The sequence below is a fragment of the Balaenoptera acutorostrata genome (assembly GCF_949987535.1).
Source record: "Balaenoptera acutorostrata chromosome 6 unlocalized genomic scaffold, mBalAcu1.1 SUPER_6_unloc_5, whole genome shotgun sequence".
Lineage (NCBI taxonomy): Eukaryota > Metazoa > Chordata > Mammalia > Artiodactyla > Balaenopteridae > Balaenoptera > Balaenoptera acutorostrata.
In genome coordinates this window covers 362,016-380,549 of record NW_026645494.1, presented here as the reverse complement: position 1 = coordinate 380,549, position 18,534 = coordinate 362,016, and the positions used below count along the sequence as shown (strand labels likewise).

The following is an 18,534-nucleotide window of genomic DNA, read 5'->3' as shown; positions in this document are numbered from 1 at the left end:
ATGGCCATCATCAAAAAATCTAGAAACAATAAATGCTGGAGAGGGTGTGGAGGAAAGGGAACACTCTTGCACTGTTGGTGGGAATGTAAATTGATACAGCCACTATGGAGAACAGTATGGAGGTTCCTTAAAAAACTACAAATAGAACTATCATACGACCCAGCAATCCCACTACTGGGCATATACCCTGAGAAAACCATAGGTCAAAAAGAGTCATGTACCAAAATGTTCATTGCAGCTCTATTTACAATAGCCAGGACATGGAAGCAACCTAAATGTCCATCGACAGATGAATGGATAAAGAAGATGTGGCACATATACACAATGGAATATTACTTAGCCATAAAAAGAAATGAAATGGAGGTATTTGTAATGAGGTAGATGGAGTTAGAGTCTGTCATACAGAGTGAAGTAAGTCAGAAAGAGAAAAACAATACAGTATGCTAACACATATATACGGAATCTAAGGGAAAAAAAAAAAAAAAAGGCAATGAAGAACCTAGTGGCAAGACGGGAATAAAGACACAGACCTACTAGAGAATGGACTTGAGGATATGAGGAGGGGGTGGGGTGAGATGTGACAGGGTAAGAGAGTGTCATGGACATATATACACTACCAAATGTAAAATAGATAACTAGTGGGAAGCAGCCGCATAGCACAGGTAGATCAGCTCGGTGCTTTGTGACCACCTAGAGGGGTGGGATGGGGAGGGTGGGAGGGAGGAAGATGCAAGAGGGAAGAGAAATGGGAACATACTGTATATGTATAACTGATTCACTTTGTTATAAAGCAGAAGCTAACACACCATTGTAAGGCAATTATACTTCAATAAAGATGTTTAAAAAAATAAAAAATAAATAAAATAAAATGTATGAACAAAAGGTAAAGGCAAAGGAACCAGAATAAGTAAAACAATTTTGAGAAAGCAGAATATAGTTAGAGGATATTAAGACCTACTGTAAAGCTATAAGTAAGACAGTGTGGTATTGGTGGAAGGATAGATACATAGTTCAATGAATAGGATAGAGAATACAGAAATAGACACATGCCAATACAACAAACTGTTTTTTTTTACATAAGTTAAAAAGCGATATAAAAAGCAAAATCTCTAGTCCTTATAATAACCCGAAAAGGAACACAAATCTCTTAAATGACTAAGCAAGACCATACAGTTAGTGGCAGCAGCAGAATCAGAACACAGGTCTACCTACTCTTGCTATGACTGAGCCTCTTCCTCTCCATATCCTAAATGTCACTCTGAGTTGAAGAGGGGAAAGAAATGGGAGGCCACCGTGATGCCACATCCCTGTGCTTTAACCAGTATGTTTCCTTTATATACTGGACCATCTAGTTCAGATTTTATTTGAAGCAAGTTTTGGCTTGCTTCAGTATGTATTTCATTTTCTATTTATTACCCTCTTTCATTCATGGCAGACAGGCTCTAGAGGTCCTGAGAATGTCTGAAACAAAGAATGCTATAAAACACCTTAGTAACTCTCGAAAATGCTAAGTGGACCCTGAATCAAAACTTCAAGTTTCAGAGAACTTACAGCCACTAACGATCTGCAAAACAAACAAATAAACAAACAAACAACCCCACACCCTAGCAACTCTCAACCTTGGATCAAACAACAATATGTTGGAAGAGGTATTACTGAAAAGAGCTTGAAAGGGCAGCCTAAAAGGCAGAGGGTACAGAACATGGGCCATGTCCCTGTAAAGGGGACATGGTTCATAATATTGTGAATCAAGGGGCTGGTTCACAATACTGGTTATGATGTTCAAAACTGTCACTCAAAGAGAGGTGCATTATTATATATTTGCTTGTTGCTATTGCTTGAGTCACTTCAGGTAACTTCCATTTAATTTAATATTTATTTTCATTTTATATCCAGGTCACATTTTCTACATTAAAATATAATCATGCTGACTCCCCCCACTCCCTATACCCTCAGAGAAAAAAAGTGAAGAACTTTACACAACTTGAAAGAAAGATGGAATGCACAGAGAAGTTGCTACTGCACCCAAGTAACAAAGAACACAGAGAGACCAAACAGTAGACATGTCAGAACTGCACAGAAGACAGCTCAGGGCTCGCAGCAGGAAGGAGGAGGAATTAAAAGACTAAAGCTTTTAAATGCTATCACTTGTGCCACAAGATTACCCTGAAAAGGCAGATAGGTCAGAAAGCAGGACCAAATAGGGGATTTTCCAAAGGCTGCTATCTAACAGAGTTTAAAATATCCATAGATTATATATATATATAAAAGATTCCATACACAGAAGAGCTTTCTCTTCCCCACCTTGCCTTTAGCATCCGGTCAACACTTTAGAAACTTAAAACCACTGTTAGCATGTCCGAATGTAGAACCGATATAGGTTTTTTCTTTCTTCAAAAATTGTATCCCAACTCTTCCCAACCAACAATTCTATTAATTATTTTCATTATGATTCCTCTGCATGGAAACCCAGTAAGGGATCATCAAGACAGGGCATCTCACTACTATCAGATCAATGCCAGTTGGGCAAAAGCTGCATGATTCTGTGTTACTCAGAGGGAGGGAGAACAGTAAGACACAGGAGTTGAAACTGATCCGCACCAAAGAGGAAAAGGAAACTCCTTTTCTAACCTATTCATTCAATAGGAAACAGCAGGTGGACAGGAAAAGTCATCTGCTTAGAGCAGACCCAGAGGCACACCAAAATCTAAAAACAAGCGCTCAGGAAAGCGTCTCGGCTCGGAGAGGAAGCGTCTTTCAGACCCTATCTTGTCCCTAGTTTGGAGATCAAAGCATTGTAACTTCAGATAGTGATACTCTGGAGGGGGTGGACAGGGAAGGTCTGAGAGACCCAAATAATGAGGACACTAGGCAGCTAACTACACCACTACGTACGAATACACACATCAGTAAGAAAACTTCACCTCCAACCCTCAGCTACTTTAAACAAAGCACTGCAGTTCCAGGTTTTCGGAACAGGGGATATTTTAAAGTCTGTTAGCAGTTTAAAACATTGCAACACTGGCACAATATGTTACCTATTCTTTGTTTTTAATTACAGGGTGACACAGTAAACTCCAACACAAAGGTGGGGATGGGGGAGTGCAAAAGGAATAAAGAAAACAGAACCAGTATTTCACAAGAGCATCGAGCCAGCGATAAGTAGCAGCTAATGCTTTGCAGAGTCTCGAGGGTAGAATTCGCTCAAGGTGCTCTAAGGGATTCTCTTCAGCATTTCTTTGGGGAAGATTCGGAGCAGTTGCCAGCCAATGTCCAAAGTCTCATAGACAGTGCGGTTTTCGTAAGGACCTTACAAAAAATTGAGATTAGATGAATAAAGGCCAAGTACCTCCAACTTATCAGCGTTATTCAAAATTTATTGTTATGGGTCTAGCACTGTGAGCATGAAGTATAAAAAAGAAACACAAAGCAGTCAGGTCTCCCAGGACTGGATGTGACCAAATGTGGAAATGAGGGTCTAGACAGTAAGTACCCCTGGGAATCAGAGAAAAGGGAGAAAGCCCGCAGGCAAGACGTTGGGCGCCTGCGTGCGTGCGTGCGTGTGTGTGTGTGTTTAACAATGGGTGGGATCTAAAAACACTCCACGGAATAATGGAAACTAGACCCAGAGTTTTGTCCAGAGAGTAGTGAGAAAAGCAGTTTCCCAGCAACACAGGCTGACCTGAAGGAGGCTAGCACAGATACTTAGAAGGCCTTAAATGCCAATGAAGCACCTGAATAGGTCCACGTGAAAGTTTTCAAACTTGCTATTGCTATTATTATTTTTAATAGCAGCATCATTCTTATCCTGCAAATAAATCTCATTTTTTAACTAAGGAGTTAGAGTGGCTAGAGTTCTGCATTCTTTTCTCTACCAGAATAATTTTTATTTTTTTAAGATATTAAGGTTCTGCATAAATTTTTTTTTTTTTTTAGAAAACCCAACAATCATATGTTCTGGGGATTTTAATGGTACTTAAAAAATGTATCACACAAATAGAAAAGTGCACAAATCCTAAGTGTGCAGCTGATGCATTATTCCAAAATAAACACATCGTTTGTAAGTATCACTGAGGTCAAAAATAGAGTTTACCAGCATTACCAGGGGTGGCAGGGAAGAGACCAAACAAAACAGCTTGAAAGCCCTACACATGCTATGTAATAAAAACCATTATAGACTTTTTAACAGAACGACAATCAATAAAATTAATACTAAATTTACCCCGGCAATGGCACAGAGAGAGTCAGGGAGACTGGTGAAGATGCTGGCACTAACGGCCAAGGATGATGGGACAAAGGTCTGGACTAGGTCTTGGGACACAAAGAGTGGTCAGAGATCAGCAGCTTCAACATCGCCCAGGAACTTGTCAAAATACAGGCTCTCTGGCCCCACCCACACCTACCGAATCACAATCTGCACTTCAACAAGATCCCTGGTAGATTCAAAAGCATATTCAACTTTGAGAAACACTGGCCGAAGTTTTTTTCATAGGAATGAAAAGAGAACAGGATAAGATGTTTCAAAGGAGAACAATGCAAATTAGCAAATATTTGATGACTGGAGAATAAATGAAGAGGGTTAAGAATGCCCAATTCCTGAGCTTGGGCTAACTAGGGTAATGGTCATGCCAGAGGTAGACAGAAATTGAAAAGGGAATTGCTAGGCAGGTGGTCAGTTGGGAAAAGACTTTGGTTCTCACCACGCTGAGCCAGAGAGGATGGCGGCATAAACACAGGCTTCCTAGCTGGAGATGTGGGATTAGAGCTTCAGAAAGAGGGTAAAGGCTCATACACAGCATGTTAGTCATCAGCATAGGGGGAAAAAAGCACACAAAGAACAGGTAATTAAACCTTTGGGAACATTAACAATTAAGAAGCAGGAAGATAAGAAATCAGGAGGATGAAAACAGAGGGACTGGGAAAGTCCTAAACCCCCAAAGCCAGAGGAGAGCATTGCAGAGAGGTTAAGAGGGAGGAGAAGTGGCAATGGAGGTAGGAGAGCAGAAGGCCGGTTGTAAGGAAGATAAAAAATAAGACAGGAGCTAAATAAATGGATAAAGAAATTGAAGGTAGAGGGGAAGGAACCAGAGGGCTAAGAACAAAGACATGGCAGGCGGCTGGAAGAACCTCTTCTCTAATCAGAAGGAAAATTGTATGGAGACCAATGTAAATTCTCTCAGACTAGGAAAGAAGTCCTCAAAACTACATATGATGCTGTTTCTATTCATAGGAAAATAGTAATCTTACCCTGAGCAATGAAGTTCCTCTCAAACTTCTGCAGAAATTCCAAGTAAAGCACATCATCTGAGGTAACGGCTTCTTCTCCAACTACGGCTTTCATGGCCTGCGCATCCTTACCAATAGCATAGCATGCATACTAAAGAGAAAAAAAGGTTTACATGAACCTTTGTAAATGGTAACGGTACTCTGGGCTATATAAGTGTATTGCTGTAGCTATCTTCACAGTATTTCACATTATTTCCAAACATAATTCACATGTGCAAGTATTGGAAAGACTTTATTATACAGCAGTCTCACTAAGGAAGGAGTCTTCAGGCATGCAATACATAGACATTACTAACACTCTACAAAAAATACACTCCCTCAATATATGAATGAGCTTCCATTTTGCAGAGCATTTAAAAATCACAACTTACACAATAGGAGAAATCCATCTCTAAATTCTATTCAAAAAAAAAGATCTGGGTTATCAGTAGGTTTATTTATCATTTCTACTTTAAGGTCAAATGTATTTTTCTTTAATTATGCTTGGTATACAATCTCAGGACTATAGAAACCAAGGATTTCATAGAATATACACAGCTGTATCCCTTAGCGTTCTGGTGATTGCCTAATATGTTAAACAAAAAATTAGTTAGAATAGTCTTTCAGAAATACTCTATAATAAAGGTTACTAATAAAAACTTAATCGTCTTATGCCTTTGTTATTTAAAAACTACCTCATACAGCATTAGAGGTGGGTTTCAAGCATGTGATCTTTAATCTTTGTCATGAGCAGTTATCCTTATGAAAAAGACTCTTTGGCTCTAATGAATGTTTCTGTATTCCAGTATTCTATATTCTATATTCTATATTAAAATTCTACTTTGATGGGGGGAGAAGAAAAGTGATATGGAAGAAAGACAAGAGGTATAAGACAGCAGCATGAACTGAGAAAGTATTCATTTCTTTAAACACAATCCTGGAGAAAACATACGTACCAGCTGGTTAGACACATCGGCGTGATCCTTTCTGGTCATACCTTCTCCAGTAGCAGACTTCATTCACCGAGACAACGAGGGCAGCACATTAATAGGCGGGTAAATCTTGGGTAAAAGGGGAAGGGGGAAAATATTGTATTTAAGTACAAAATTCAAGCTTTACTGGTAGTAAAGGAGGATTTTGAAACTCATTTTTATTGCTTAAATTGCATAAAACTGCTACATTTGTTTCCTAGATGATTCCTAATATCTCTTCTGGTAAGAAAAGGAAGTAAGAAACATTTTACAGGTTAAGATTTCTTTTTGAGAATCAAATCCAAAAAGTAAAATCTACAAAACAGTACAAGATTCTATTAAAAAACTGAATTTTCAACATCTGCCTACAACATCAAATCCAAATGGTCTTCTGAACTCTGACTCATAAAATCACACATAAAAAGATTAACAATAATTTCACCTAAAAGCTGATATCAGAAGCTGGCATCTACTAAAGAACCAATAAAAAATCTGTTTTTGATTATTCAGTCATAAAAAAGAATGAAATCTTGCTGTTTGCAACATCATGGATGGACCTTTAGGGCACTATGCTAAGTGAAATAAGCCAGACAGAAAAAGATAAATACCGTATCATCTCACATATATGGGACCTTAAAAAACAAACAAAAAAATGTCAAGCTCACAGATAGAGAACAGACTGGTGGCTGCCTGAGGCAGGGGATGAGTGAGCCAAATGGGTGAGGGAGGTTAAAAGGTACAAACTTCCAGTTATAAAATGAGTAAGTCATGGGGATGGGACTTTCACAGCATGGTGACTATGTACGTTAATAATACTGTATTGCATATTTAAAGGTAGCTAGAAGAGTGGCTCTTCAAAATTCTCATCACAAGAAAAAAAGTGTTGTAACTATGTGAGGTGGTGGATGTTAAGTGGACTTATTGTGGTGATCACTCTGCAACATATACAAACATCAAATCATGACATTGTACACCTGCGACCAATGTAATGTTACGTCAATTATACCTCAATTAAAAAAATGTTAACAATAAAAGACAAAGAAAAAACTCTGAAAATTCTGTCCTTGTATTAATAACAAAAGTGTGTGTGTTTAACAACGGGTGGGATCTAAAAACACTCCACGGAATAATGGAAACTAGACCCAGAGTTTTGTCCAGAGAGTAGTGAGAAAAGCAGTTTCCCAGCAACACAGGCTGACCTGAAGGAGGCTAGCACAGATACTTAGAAGGCCTTAAATGCCAGTGAAGCACCTGAATAGGTCCACGTGAAAGTTTTCAAACTTGCTATTGCTATTATTATTTTTAATAGCAGCATCATTCTTATCCTGCAAATAAATCTCATTTTTTAACTAAGGAGTTAGAGTGGCTAGAGTTCTGCATTCTTTTCTCTACCAGAATAATTTTTATTATTATATATATTATTATTATATGTGACCTGGAGGGAGTCACTCTTTGAGACCTTGTTACAGGGAAGAACCAAATCTGACTACACGTTGGATCTGTTTCTTTGACTTTAACCTTTGCCTTCCGCTGCTTTTGTTCACTAAAAGGATACTGTCTGTACATAATGGCCTGCCTCGGGGGAACCCTGTTCCTCTGCCTGAATGTTAAACCAAAGTGCCTTTGTTCAGGGAAACATACGGACTCTGTCCACCTGTGGATGGCTGCAATTAAAAAGAAATTAACACATCCCCTCCCTGAGGCTGGCCATTCCAGGGGATATTCGCAAAACTAATGGCCCTTTTACTTTATCTCCTCATCTCCTCCCCATCTCTGTGCTATAAAAGAAACTGGCATCCAAACCCCGATAAGATGGTTATTTTGAGACTTTAGTCTGCCATCTTCTCGGTCTGCTGGCTTTCCGAATAAAGTCGTATTCTTTCCCTCAATGCGTCATCTCTGATTTATTGGCCTGTCGTGCAGCAAGCACAGCAAGCTTGGACTCGGTAACAACCTTAGTTTATCCGGATGCGGGTGCTTTGTACCAGGTGAACTCTAAAGTTTTCCCTTCTGTAGATAAATTTACCTCAACACGTTCCTGAAGGTAAAAGAATAATCTATTCTTCTGCTTGATTAAAGTAAGCAAACATCTACCTAAAGTGCACTTAAAATATTGGCTTTCCAGACATTTATGTAATATATTCCGCCATGAAAATCTCAAGTTGTGGTCAATGTGTTGGAAAAAGTATGCACTTAATCAGTATTTCCAGTTTGGGTTTATGGCCTCTTGGTGGAAGCAAGTCAGGAGAGTCAAAAGCAGAAAGAGATAACCATCTCCGTGTGTCCCACCACCTTCTCCTACAGCAAGAGGGAACCCACCTGCCCCATGGCTGAGCACAACTACACCACACAGGAACTCACAGCGCCTGGCCCTGAAATAAACCGAAACCCAGGGCCAATGCAGATCTGTGAAACTGGGTCCTAAATGCTGCTTTTAATTGACATGCTTTTGTTATCTGTATTGTTTAGACAGCTGCAACGTAAGCATGATAGAAACATTATTGAAATCAAGTATTTTTCAAACACATTGCTAAAGTTATAGGCTTTTACTTTTTTTTTCCCCTCCTGCTTGAAATATTAATCTAGGATGGAACACAGCTCACCCTTCCTGTGCAGCAAAGGTACAGCTCAAGTTTCTCAATACTCTTTCTTTCCCAATCTTTCTAAATGATCAGGAAGAAAACATTTTAGAAGACATCTGGGAACATGTCTTTTGCTGGCAAAGATGTTGAAAACAGAGAAAAAGTCAGAAAAAAATTACTTCCAATGACATCAAGACCGTATTTTGAAATTGTTACCGACCAGGGTTCTTGGCGTCCTTAAACAATAAAAATTGATCAAAGGCCAGACAAGAAATTCAGGCAAGGCTTTATTGGGGCCCCTGCTGCAGCAAGGGGGAGCGAGAACAAACAACAGGCTCCTTTGCTTGCGTGCTCCCTAAGCGGGGGCGAGCTTGCTGCTTATATGGCAGTGGTCCCCAAACCTTTTTGGCACCAGGGACCGGTTTCATGGAAGACCATTTTTCCACGGACCGGCAGGGGGTGGGGTGGGGGGATGTTTCAGGCAGTAATGTGAGCGATGGGGAGCAGGAGATGAAGCTTTACTCGCTCCCCTGCCACTCACCTCCTGCTGTGCAGCCTGATTCCTACCAGGCTGCGGCCTGGGGGTTGGGGACCCCTGTTATATGGCGTGAGGGCAGGGGTGTGTCCAGGGGTCGGGCCAGAAGGGTGGCTTAGGTGGTTTGCCCACCGCTTAGGTGGTGTTGTGTGCAGGGGGCACGTGCAGTACCCTGCTTTTGCTCTGGGATCTTCAAAAGTGGCAGTTGGGTTTTTTGGTCTCTTTGTATCTTTCGTCCAGAATTTGCCCCAACTGGGCGTGCACGTCATTATTTTTAGTCCCATACAGTTTCTTTGTTATTTTGTTGCTCGAGGAGAGGTGTGTCGAGGTGCAAGCACTGCAACACCGCAGCAAAGGGTCCCAGGTCCCAGCCTGTCTCAAAATCAATATATGGCTGTTGAAAACAATACTAGAACACTGCAAATAAAAGTACGTTATTTGATACATGGCACAAATTTAGTTCTGACAAATGAATTGGCTTCTAAACTTCAAGAGTAACACAAAAGAAGAAAATGAAGTATGGTTAGTGTTATTAAGGAATGCCTCAAAGGAGTGCTGGGTAGTGGGCATATTCTATTAGCAGCTTCAAGGAATTAAATAAAGTAATGAAATTAAAGGAATTAAAGTATTTAACTGTGAGTCTAGACTGTTTTAGGACTACTGGGAGAATAGCACTAACCCAGTGGCCTCCTGTATATGTTGAAAATAGTAATATGCAAATTGGGTCATTTGTACAAAATTTAGGAAGATTTCTCATTAAGAAGTTCCATTGACTTAAAGTGATACCAATATGTGTTTAGTTCAACATTAAACTACTTCAAATGGTAGGGAATTCCTTTAACCTACTGTTATGTTGAAGCCCTAACCCCCAGTACCTCAGAATGTGACTGTATTTGGAGAAAGGGTCTTTAAAGAAGTGATTAAGGTAAAAGGAGGCCATTAGGGTGGGTCCTAATCCAATCTGACTGGTGTCCTTACTAGAAGAGGACATCTGGACACAGAGAAGCACCAGGGAAGTGTGCACACGGAGGAAAGACCATGTGAGGACACAGCAAGAAGACAGTCATTTGTCAGCCAGGGAGAGAGGCCTCAGAAGAAACCAACCCTGCCAACACCTCGATCTGGGACTTCCAGCTACCAGAACTGTGAGAAAATAAATTTCTGTTGTTTAACCATCTGAATGTGGCACTTTGTTACTGCAGCCCGAGGAAAATAATACTCTTAGCTTCTGGATTGGCCTGTGGTGGCCTTGCTGAGTGACTTGGATCGGTGAGTCCCTTACGGCTCAGCCACAATCCGTTATACTCATGACCCTCAGGGTCTCACAAGGTTTGTATGCTGGGTGGGTGCCGTGTTCGCTACCACTCTCTAAGTCTGCCTTATTTCCAAAGTAGTTTAAGTTTCTCCTCAGACCATCACTGACCAGTCTACTTCTGGCAAGCAGAAGGCACTCGGTGGCATTGTTGAAATTCAGGAAGTTTTCAAGTTTAATTGTGTCTGCCAGTTGAATTCCCGGAAGACTATGTGTCTGAGAAGGACCACGATGGTACCTCCTGGCTAACTCAGACCATCCTTAACCACATTCCACACCGTCCGTGCCTAACAGACACTTGTTCACTGACTCAATTTTCAGGGCCAATTGGTCATTTCTAGGCCTTTCCATTCTTTCTAGTGCAGGCTCCTTGTTTTCTCCTATAGAGAGGGCCAGTTCAGAGGCGTCCTCTATGAGTCATCACTCTCTCTTAAGGACTCAGGGAAATTACCCTGAGTCCTTATTTTTGAAATGTGGCATCACTTATTTTTGAAATGTGACAGATTAAGCGCCTTACTAGGGAATGACCATTTCTTAGGTAATGAATGAAGGGCCTTGGTCGTGCCCTCCTCAGGAGCAGAGCCTCCAGAGCTTCAGAAGGACTTGGTGTGTTCTGTCCACCTTAGCGCAGGATCATGCTGGTATTTTCATGTAAGAAACTAAGGGTGTTAAATCAGATCATCTTATTAAAATAATAGAATATAAGATGGAAGGTAAGAAAGACTGAAGGAAAGGAAGAAAAAAAATCAGAACCAAAAGAGAGAACAGTGATAACATCGCAGGCCTGAGTCACCATCCTGAGAAAGGCTTGCTGGTGTCTAGGCACCTGAATTTTGGGAGGGCTTTCACCACTCCCAGAACTGAGAAGAGTGGTTCACTGCTGCCTAAGATGTTTATGCAAACAATGTGGTTGGTGCTGAACACTTGCTTTCCTTCTGGAATCTGGGATTTTGATATGTACCAGGGAGAGGGTGCCTACATGACCATCCCCCATAAAAGCCTGGGCTCCTAGGCTGAGGCTAAGCTCCCCTGGTTGGCAACATTTCACACATGTTGTCCTCATGGCTGGAGGACTTACGCGTGTCCTGTGTGGTTCCACTGGCAGAGGACTCGAGGGAGCTTGCCTCTGGTTCCCTCCAGACTTTGGTCCACTTGCCTTTTCCTTTGTTGACTGTACTTTGTGTCCTGCTGCTGTAAGAAATCACAGCTGTGAATATAACCCTAGGCTGATTCCTATGAGTCCTTCCAGTGAATCATGGAGCCTGGGAGTGGCGTGGGGGACCCCAATACAGGAGTGATCACGGAGAACTGCCAGAGGCAAAGAACCCAGAGTGGAATGCAGCCTGGAGACATTCCCCATAGGACACAAGTCACCTCCATGAGAACTGCACAGAACAAGCTCTTAACATAGCGTCCTCCTTTCCACCTGTCACAGATGGGCCTTTCATAATAACAGCAGATCTGTTCTGCATTTCCACACTTTCAAGTAACAATCACAGGTCACAGGAAGACGCGTGACACAACATACTTATCTATTCCAAGCGCTTTATCTAGTAACAGGGCAACTCTACGAGGCTTTCTCAAGATTTGGCTCTTTCGGTGATTTCATTGCTTCTGAGAATGAGATTATTATCTTGTGCTCAATAAAACATACAAACAGATAAATGTGTTAATGTCTTTACTAACTGTTAGATTTGGGTAGACTAGTATAGGCTATGTGTGGTAGGATTAATTCTTAGATTTGCCAAAGTCCAAAAGAAGAGAACCAGGTAAGCATCAAACTTCACACTTGTCATCACAAGAAAAAGAATGTGTAACAATGTGAAGTGATGTTTGTTAACTAAACTTATTGTGGTAATCCTTTCACAATAGATACATACATCAGATCATTATGTTGTACACTTTAAACTTACACAATGTCATGTGTCAATTACGTCTCAATAAAACTGGAAAATAAATTTCACGCTAATGGTAGACATCTTGAACAAAAATTCCATTTTTAAATAATTTGTGAGGAAGAGTGAAAGCCACTGAACAACTAAACCCTTCTGAGACATTCCGTATGGATTTTTAACCTCTTTCAAGAGGCTAACTGTCCATTTTAATATTAGGGAAAAGTAGACAATCCTGCAACAGTGGAATGAAAAATTCCTCCATTCAAAATTTTCTTCTCAAATCACAATATTTAGATTTATCCTACACTATGTTTGTAAGGGAAACATACTTACTACCACAAGATTTTGCTCTCATTTATGCAAAAAATAGTAGCTCTCTTACAGTGTTTGTCACAATTCCGAGTTCAGAGGAAGTGTTAACTTAAATAGGATTTAGCCAAATATGTTTCAAAATATGTCAAGATCGGGACTTCCCCGGTGGTCCAGTGATTAAGACTTTGCCTTCCAAAAGGGGGTGCAGGTTCAGTCCCTGGTCAGGGAGCTAAGATCCCACATGCCTCAGGGCCAGAAAAGCAAAACATAAAACAGAAGCAATATTGTAACAAGTTCAATAAAGACTTTAAAAATGGTCCACATCAAAAAGCTCTTTAAAAAAAATATGTCAAGATCAAACAGCTGTTTTTAAACTAATTGTGTATTTAAAGCTGTTTTGGTAGTTTTAGTGACAAAATAGAGATGCTTTTTTCTCAGCATTTTAAATTTGAGTTAGCAATACTGTTAAACCAAAATGATTAGGGTCATACGGTTCACACTGTAATTTCAAAATTAACTCTTACACAAGAGAAGTTAATCTTAGAATAGGACAAAGAAATATATACTTGAAAACTAAGTTTAAGTAAATGTGAAATAAGTCCTTTGCAACATATAATTGCCATTTCCTAAGAAAAGTAAAAGGCTGTGTGTTAGTCAGAGCAGAGGTAAGACAATTCTCCATGGGTTTCTCACATTTCTGCACATCTTACAAACAGAAGCACCGACAGCCCTTTATTCTCAGCTATCTTGCCAAGGATGTTTAGATAGAAAACAGCCTTGTAAGATAATGTCTTCTTCCAGAGGTAAGGGCAAGCATGCTTACCTCCCAAAAGATTCTGGTTCCCTGAACTCTTGTCTTATAACCCACTGTGCGTGCAGGCATCCATCTGGGCCTGTCCACACAGCCCCTGTGTGACTCAGGGTCAAGGAGAACCAAGGCAAATATTCGGATGCCCATGCTGGCTGCAGTGGTTTATGAGTAACCAAGTAAGTAATAGAGTCCTTTGTTTCTGACCCATAAGTCTTCTGTCTTCTACCTGCATCCATGGAAAACGGCAGCTTAACTTGTTGCAAATAGGGCAAAATCTCAGATACTCCAAAGTTCTGCATGGAAAGATTACAGTTCATGTCTCAGAAGACTTACTATAGAATGCATATGAAAAGGTCTATGACTAAATAATCTATTTATTTCAGGTCACTATGCAAACATTTATATATTTTAACATATTGATCTGCTCAATATGTTAAAATATATATGTATGTTTGTGCTCTTTTGTTTTTTACTGATGCATGATTAGAAATTCTTCTTTGTTTCCTTTTTAAAAATGGTATGTATTGCATTGTTTTTTGATAGAAAATAACAATAAAAAAAATGTAGTCTGTGGTCTCACTAGTCAGAAAATCCCTGGTGACATAAAAAATAAATAATAGACATAGGCACACTTGGCTAGAAAATTCAAATAGTACAGAAAACTTTAAAGAACACAGAAGCCACTCTTTCCCCCAGCACCAACTTAACCATTTTTATGGTTTATTAAAATTGTCTGGGCTTCCCTGGTGGCGCAGTGGTTGAGAGTCTGCCTGCCGATGCAAGGGACACGGGTTCCAGCCCTGGTCTGGGAAGATCCCACATGCCGCGGAGCAACTAGGCCTGTGAGCCACAACTACTGAGCCTGAGCGTCTGGAGCCTGTGCTCCGCAACAAGAGAGGCCGCGATAGTGAGAGGCCCGCGCACCGCGATGAAGAGTGGCCCCAGCTCGCCGCAACTGGAGAAAGCCCTCGCACAGAAACGAAGACCCAACACAGCCAAAAATAAATAAATAATTAATTAATTAAAAATGAATATCTGCTTAAAAAAAAATTGTCTTTTACTTCTGCATTTACTGCTTCCCATAAATCCTTTCTTTTCAGATTTTCTGGTAGGAAACTCCACAATCTAAGACAGGGAAGGCATCAGGTTCCTGGTTTAGGCATGGCGGCCACCATCCCTCTGCCATGAGATCCTTCTCATCATTAACAATGTTCTAGGGAAGCTGCAGCTTAGGTTCCAGGCACTGGGGGAAATGTAAGCAAATACTTCCTCCTTCCTGTTCCCAACAGGGAAGTGTGCTGGGCCCACAAGACTCCAGTCCCTGTCACCTGGGGACACCCTCCCCTTTTCTCTTCCAAAAGGGAAAGAGAAAAAGATCTACCATGGCCATAGTTCATCTTCTGAAGAGCAGATCAGGAGCTTATTTTTGCTTTAACCATTTAGAAGCAGGATCAACTGAAGTCACTATTGTGAACTGATTACCATTCATTTTTAATTAAAATGTGACATAATAAAAAGCATGCATCTCGTTAACTATATGTCACATTTGCTCAGCTCTAAATTTTGCTACACCATATTCTATTCATGTAATTTCAGTCTTTGAGTTTGTTTCTGCAGTAAAATTTCCACCTACATAAAATTTTACAGAATTGAAGAAACATGTTATGTGTACAGCCAGATCTTTATCATTTCGAAATGTTTATATCCATACTTCAGTATGCTTTGATGATCTCATTTTTAACCTCAGAGTACAGGTTGGACTCTTTAGATACGCAGATTAATCTATGATCTTGTGATTTCAGAGTCACAGGCAATGATGGTATCATTCACCAACCAATTGCTAGTGTCAGGAAGCAGACTTTTCTTCTGCCCTATTAGGTTTAGTAATTAGGGGCCTGCAAATTAAAATGACAAAAGATAGTTTAACAGGAGAAGAAGTTTATTCATATATATGGGAGCTAACAAGAGAAGTAACTATCTCACTAAATGTTTAAAGTTAGAGGTTTATATATCTAACTTAGCAGAGAAAAGGAAAGTGGAAGAAAGGACTTCGATTCTTTTAGAAGAATAAATGAAAGATAAGTAATTTTGTGATTATTTTGTGTCTGCACGTTCAAGGGGTCTTTCCTTCTTCTATGCGAATCTCCCCAGAGAGGGGATTTGTGGTAGGTTTACTCTTGATTTCTCTCCTGGGAGTAGACCTGTCTTGAAGAGGGAATCATAGAAGCCTCATTTCTCAGAAATGTCTGCTTTTAGCCAAATAAGGAAAGCTCTTTCTGCATCTGTTGATTCCCAAATGTTTTGAGCTTAAAATAATCTCCAAACCAACTCTGAGGGTCCAACTAGGTCTCTAGGCATTCCTCCCTATATGTCCTCACCTGTAATGCTGTGAGGCAGTGCCTACTCTACCTTTTACAGATAAGGAAACTGGCTCAGAAGGACTCAGTTACCTGCCCCCGGTGAACAACTAGCCAGTTTCAGAGCTGGATTATAACAAGGGACATCTGAATCCATAGCCCAGCCTCTTAGCCCTTTGAGACATGATCACTCAAGAGATCTTAGAGGGCTTCCCTGGTGGTGCAGTGGTTAAGAATCCACCTGTCAAGGCAGGGGACACGGGTTCGAGCCCTGGTCCGGGAAGATCCCACATGCCGCAGAGCAACTAAGCCCGTGGGCCACAGCTACTGAGCCTGTGGGCCACAACTACTGAAGCCCACATGCCTAGAGCCCGTGCTCCGCAACAAGAGAAGCCACTGCAATGAGAAGCCCGTGCATTGCAACGAGGAGTAGTCCCCGCTGGGTGCAAATAAGAAAGCCCATGAGTGGCAACAAAGACCCAACACAGCCAAAAATAAAATAGAACAACAACAACAAACGTTTAAAAAAAATAAGAGAGATCTTAGAGCTCATGTGATCCAACCCTCTTTATGCTATTGCATAAATTTGTTTACCTCACCGTCAATCACTAAATGGAGGGTCTTGGACAATTTTCTCAGCCCATTTGTGTCCCGGTTTTTCCATCTGTAAAATGATTACAGTATTCACTTCAGAAGCATGCTTTGAGGAACAGTGCCAGGCACATAGTAAGTGCTAAGTATCTGCTCTTATTATTTACTTTATAGACATCAACACATTCTTATAAAATATTCCAAGACTAAGTGTACAGAGTAAAACATGTAAATCATCTCTTACCCACCTGCCCACCGTCTTCCCAGGGGTCACCATCAGTGGATGTGTTTCTAGTCCTTTACCATCATAGTCATACATATTTTTAATCTGTGCACTCATGAGCTGTCTTCATGCATTTTAACAGAAATGGAATCATATTTTGCAAATTATTCTCCAACCTCCTGTTTCCATTTAAACCACTCAAGTCTTACAGATCTTTCCATGTCAGAACATCTCAGTGTTGCTCATTCTTTTTTAACAGCTGCATGGTGTTATACTGAATGGACTTAAAATGATGTACCCTTCTGATACTGATAAGCTTCTAGGCAGTTGTGGGGCTTTTGGTTTTGTTATTCTCATGTAGCTAGACAAGCTCTTAGTGATTAGACATGTGGAAAAGCTAAAGAGAGCATGTTGTTCCAGAAAAGTTCACATTAATATACAGCAGAGACTCTCCTCTCATGATCGGCTTCGTGTCTCTCCAGCTCTGATAGATAGTATCATCTAAACAAACATTTGGGTTTTTTTTTTACCCATTTCTAGTGGGGCTGCACTTTTGGTTCCCTAACAACTTGCAGCTTCTGATCTGGGCAGAGTGAAGAACAAAAATAAAGGTGATGGTGGAGCTTGTGCCTAGGATGACACCCACTGGACTGAGATAATGAAACAGCCACTGAATGAGGCACGTTTGACCCTGGGGATGTCAGAGGTTTCTAAGGGAGCTTTTAATGGGCTAGTATCACAGGGTCACTTTTTTTTTTTTTTTTTTAAATTTTATTTATTATTTATTTATTTATTTATTTATTTATTTTTGGCTGTGCTGGGTCTTCGGTTCGTGCGAGGGCTTTCTCTAGTTGCGGCAAGTGGGGGCCACTCTTCATCGCGGTGCGGGGACCGCTCTTCATCGCGGTGCGCGGGCCTTTCACTATCGCGGCCCCTCCCGTTGCGGGGCACAGGCTCCAGACGCGCAGGCTCAGCAGCTGTGGCTCACGGGCCCAGCTGCTCCGTGGCATGTGGGATCTTCCCAGACCAGGGCTCGAACCCGTGTCTCCTGCATTAGCAGGCAGATTCTCAACCACTGCGCCACCAGGGAAGCCCCACAGGGTCACTTTTTAAAAACAGGTTCTACTTAAGTTGGACTGCATCTTTCTGCATATTTCTTTCTACCATCCTAGTTTCCTTCCAAACCAACGGGATGACAAACCATGCTACAGTAACATGAACATGTCGGTTTACATGAGGGAGTAGGGAGTTGACCCTTATCTGGGGAATTCTGAAATAGAGACTCCTGGAGGCACTATTTCTACCTGAATGTTTTGTACACTGCTAACTAATCACTTCTTAACTGCATGAGAGAGGAGTTTTTCTATGTACCATTTCAAATCAGAATCCGATGGTATTTTACCATTAGGCAACAAAAGATCATCAGTTTCCAAAATTTAGTGAAATTTACAATAATTGAAAAAAAAATTTGTGCTAGCAAAAGTATCCAAGAGAGAAGAATCCAAGCCAGGAGCAAATATATTATCAAATTATTCATGAAATAATAATGATAATGATGTTGTGTGTTTGTGGAGAGCTTCCCATAAATGACGCCCTGAGCCAAGCACTTGGCTTAGATCACCTCACTTAATTGTCTCGACAGCGTAATCACTCTCACCTAAATATGAATTCAATCAGTCT

General features: G+C 40.7%; 1 protein-coding gene and 1 long non-coding RNA gene across 2 annotated transcripts in view; both read right to left on the bottom strand.

The window, feature by feature from the left end:
* Nucleotides 1-5,313: 5,313 nt before the first annotated feature.
* LOC130706613 (uncharacterized) lies at nucleotides 5,314-9,688 on the bottom strand. Its single transcript, XR_009006804.1, has 3 exons — nucleotides 9,360-9,688; nucleotides 6,222-6,326; nucleotides 5,314-5,377 (listed from the first exon to the last, which is right to left on the bottom strand). It is a non-coding gene; the product is annotated as an uncharacterized LOC130706613 (long non-coding RNA).
* Nucleotides 9,689-11,373: 1,685 nt separating this feature from the next.
* Nucleotides 11,374-18,534, bottom strand: part of LOC130706612 (uncharacterized) — a 180,932-nt gene continuing 173,771 nt past the window's right edge. The window contains exons 6-7 of the mRNA XM_057539300.1: nucleotides 16,640-16,704; nucleotides 11,374-11,856 (exon numbers count right to left, since the gene is read on the bottom strand). Of these exons, the coding sequence (XP_057395283.1) occupies nucleotides 11,540-11,856; nucleotides 16,640-16,704 (382 nt within the window). The 3' untranslated portion in view covers nucleotides 11,374-11,539. The remainder of the gene's footprint in view (nucleotides 11,857-16,639; nucleotides 16,705-18,534) is intronic.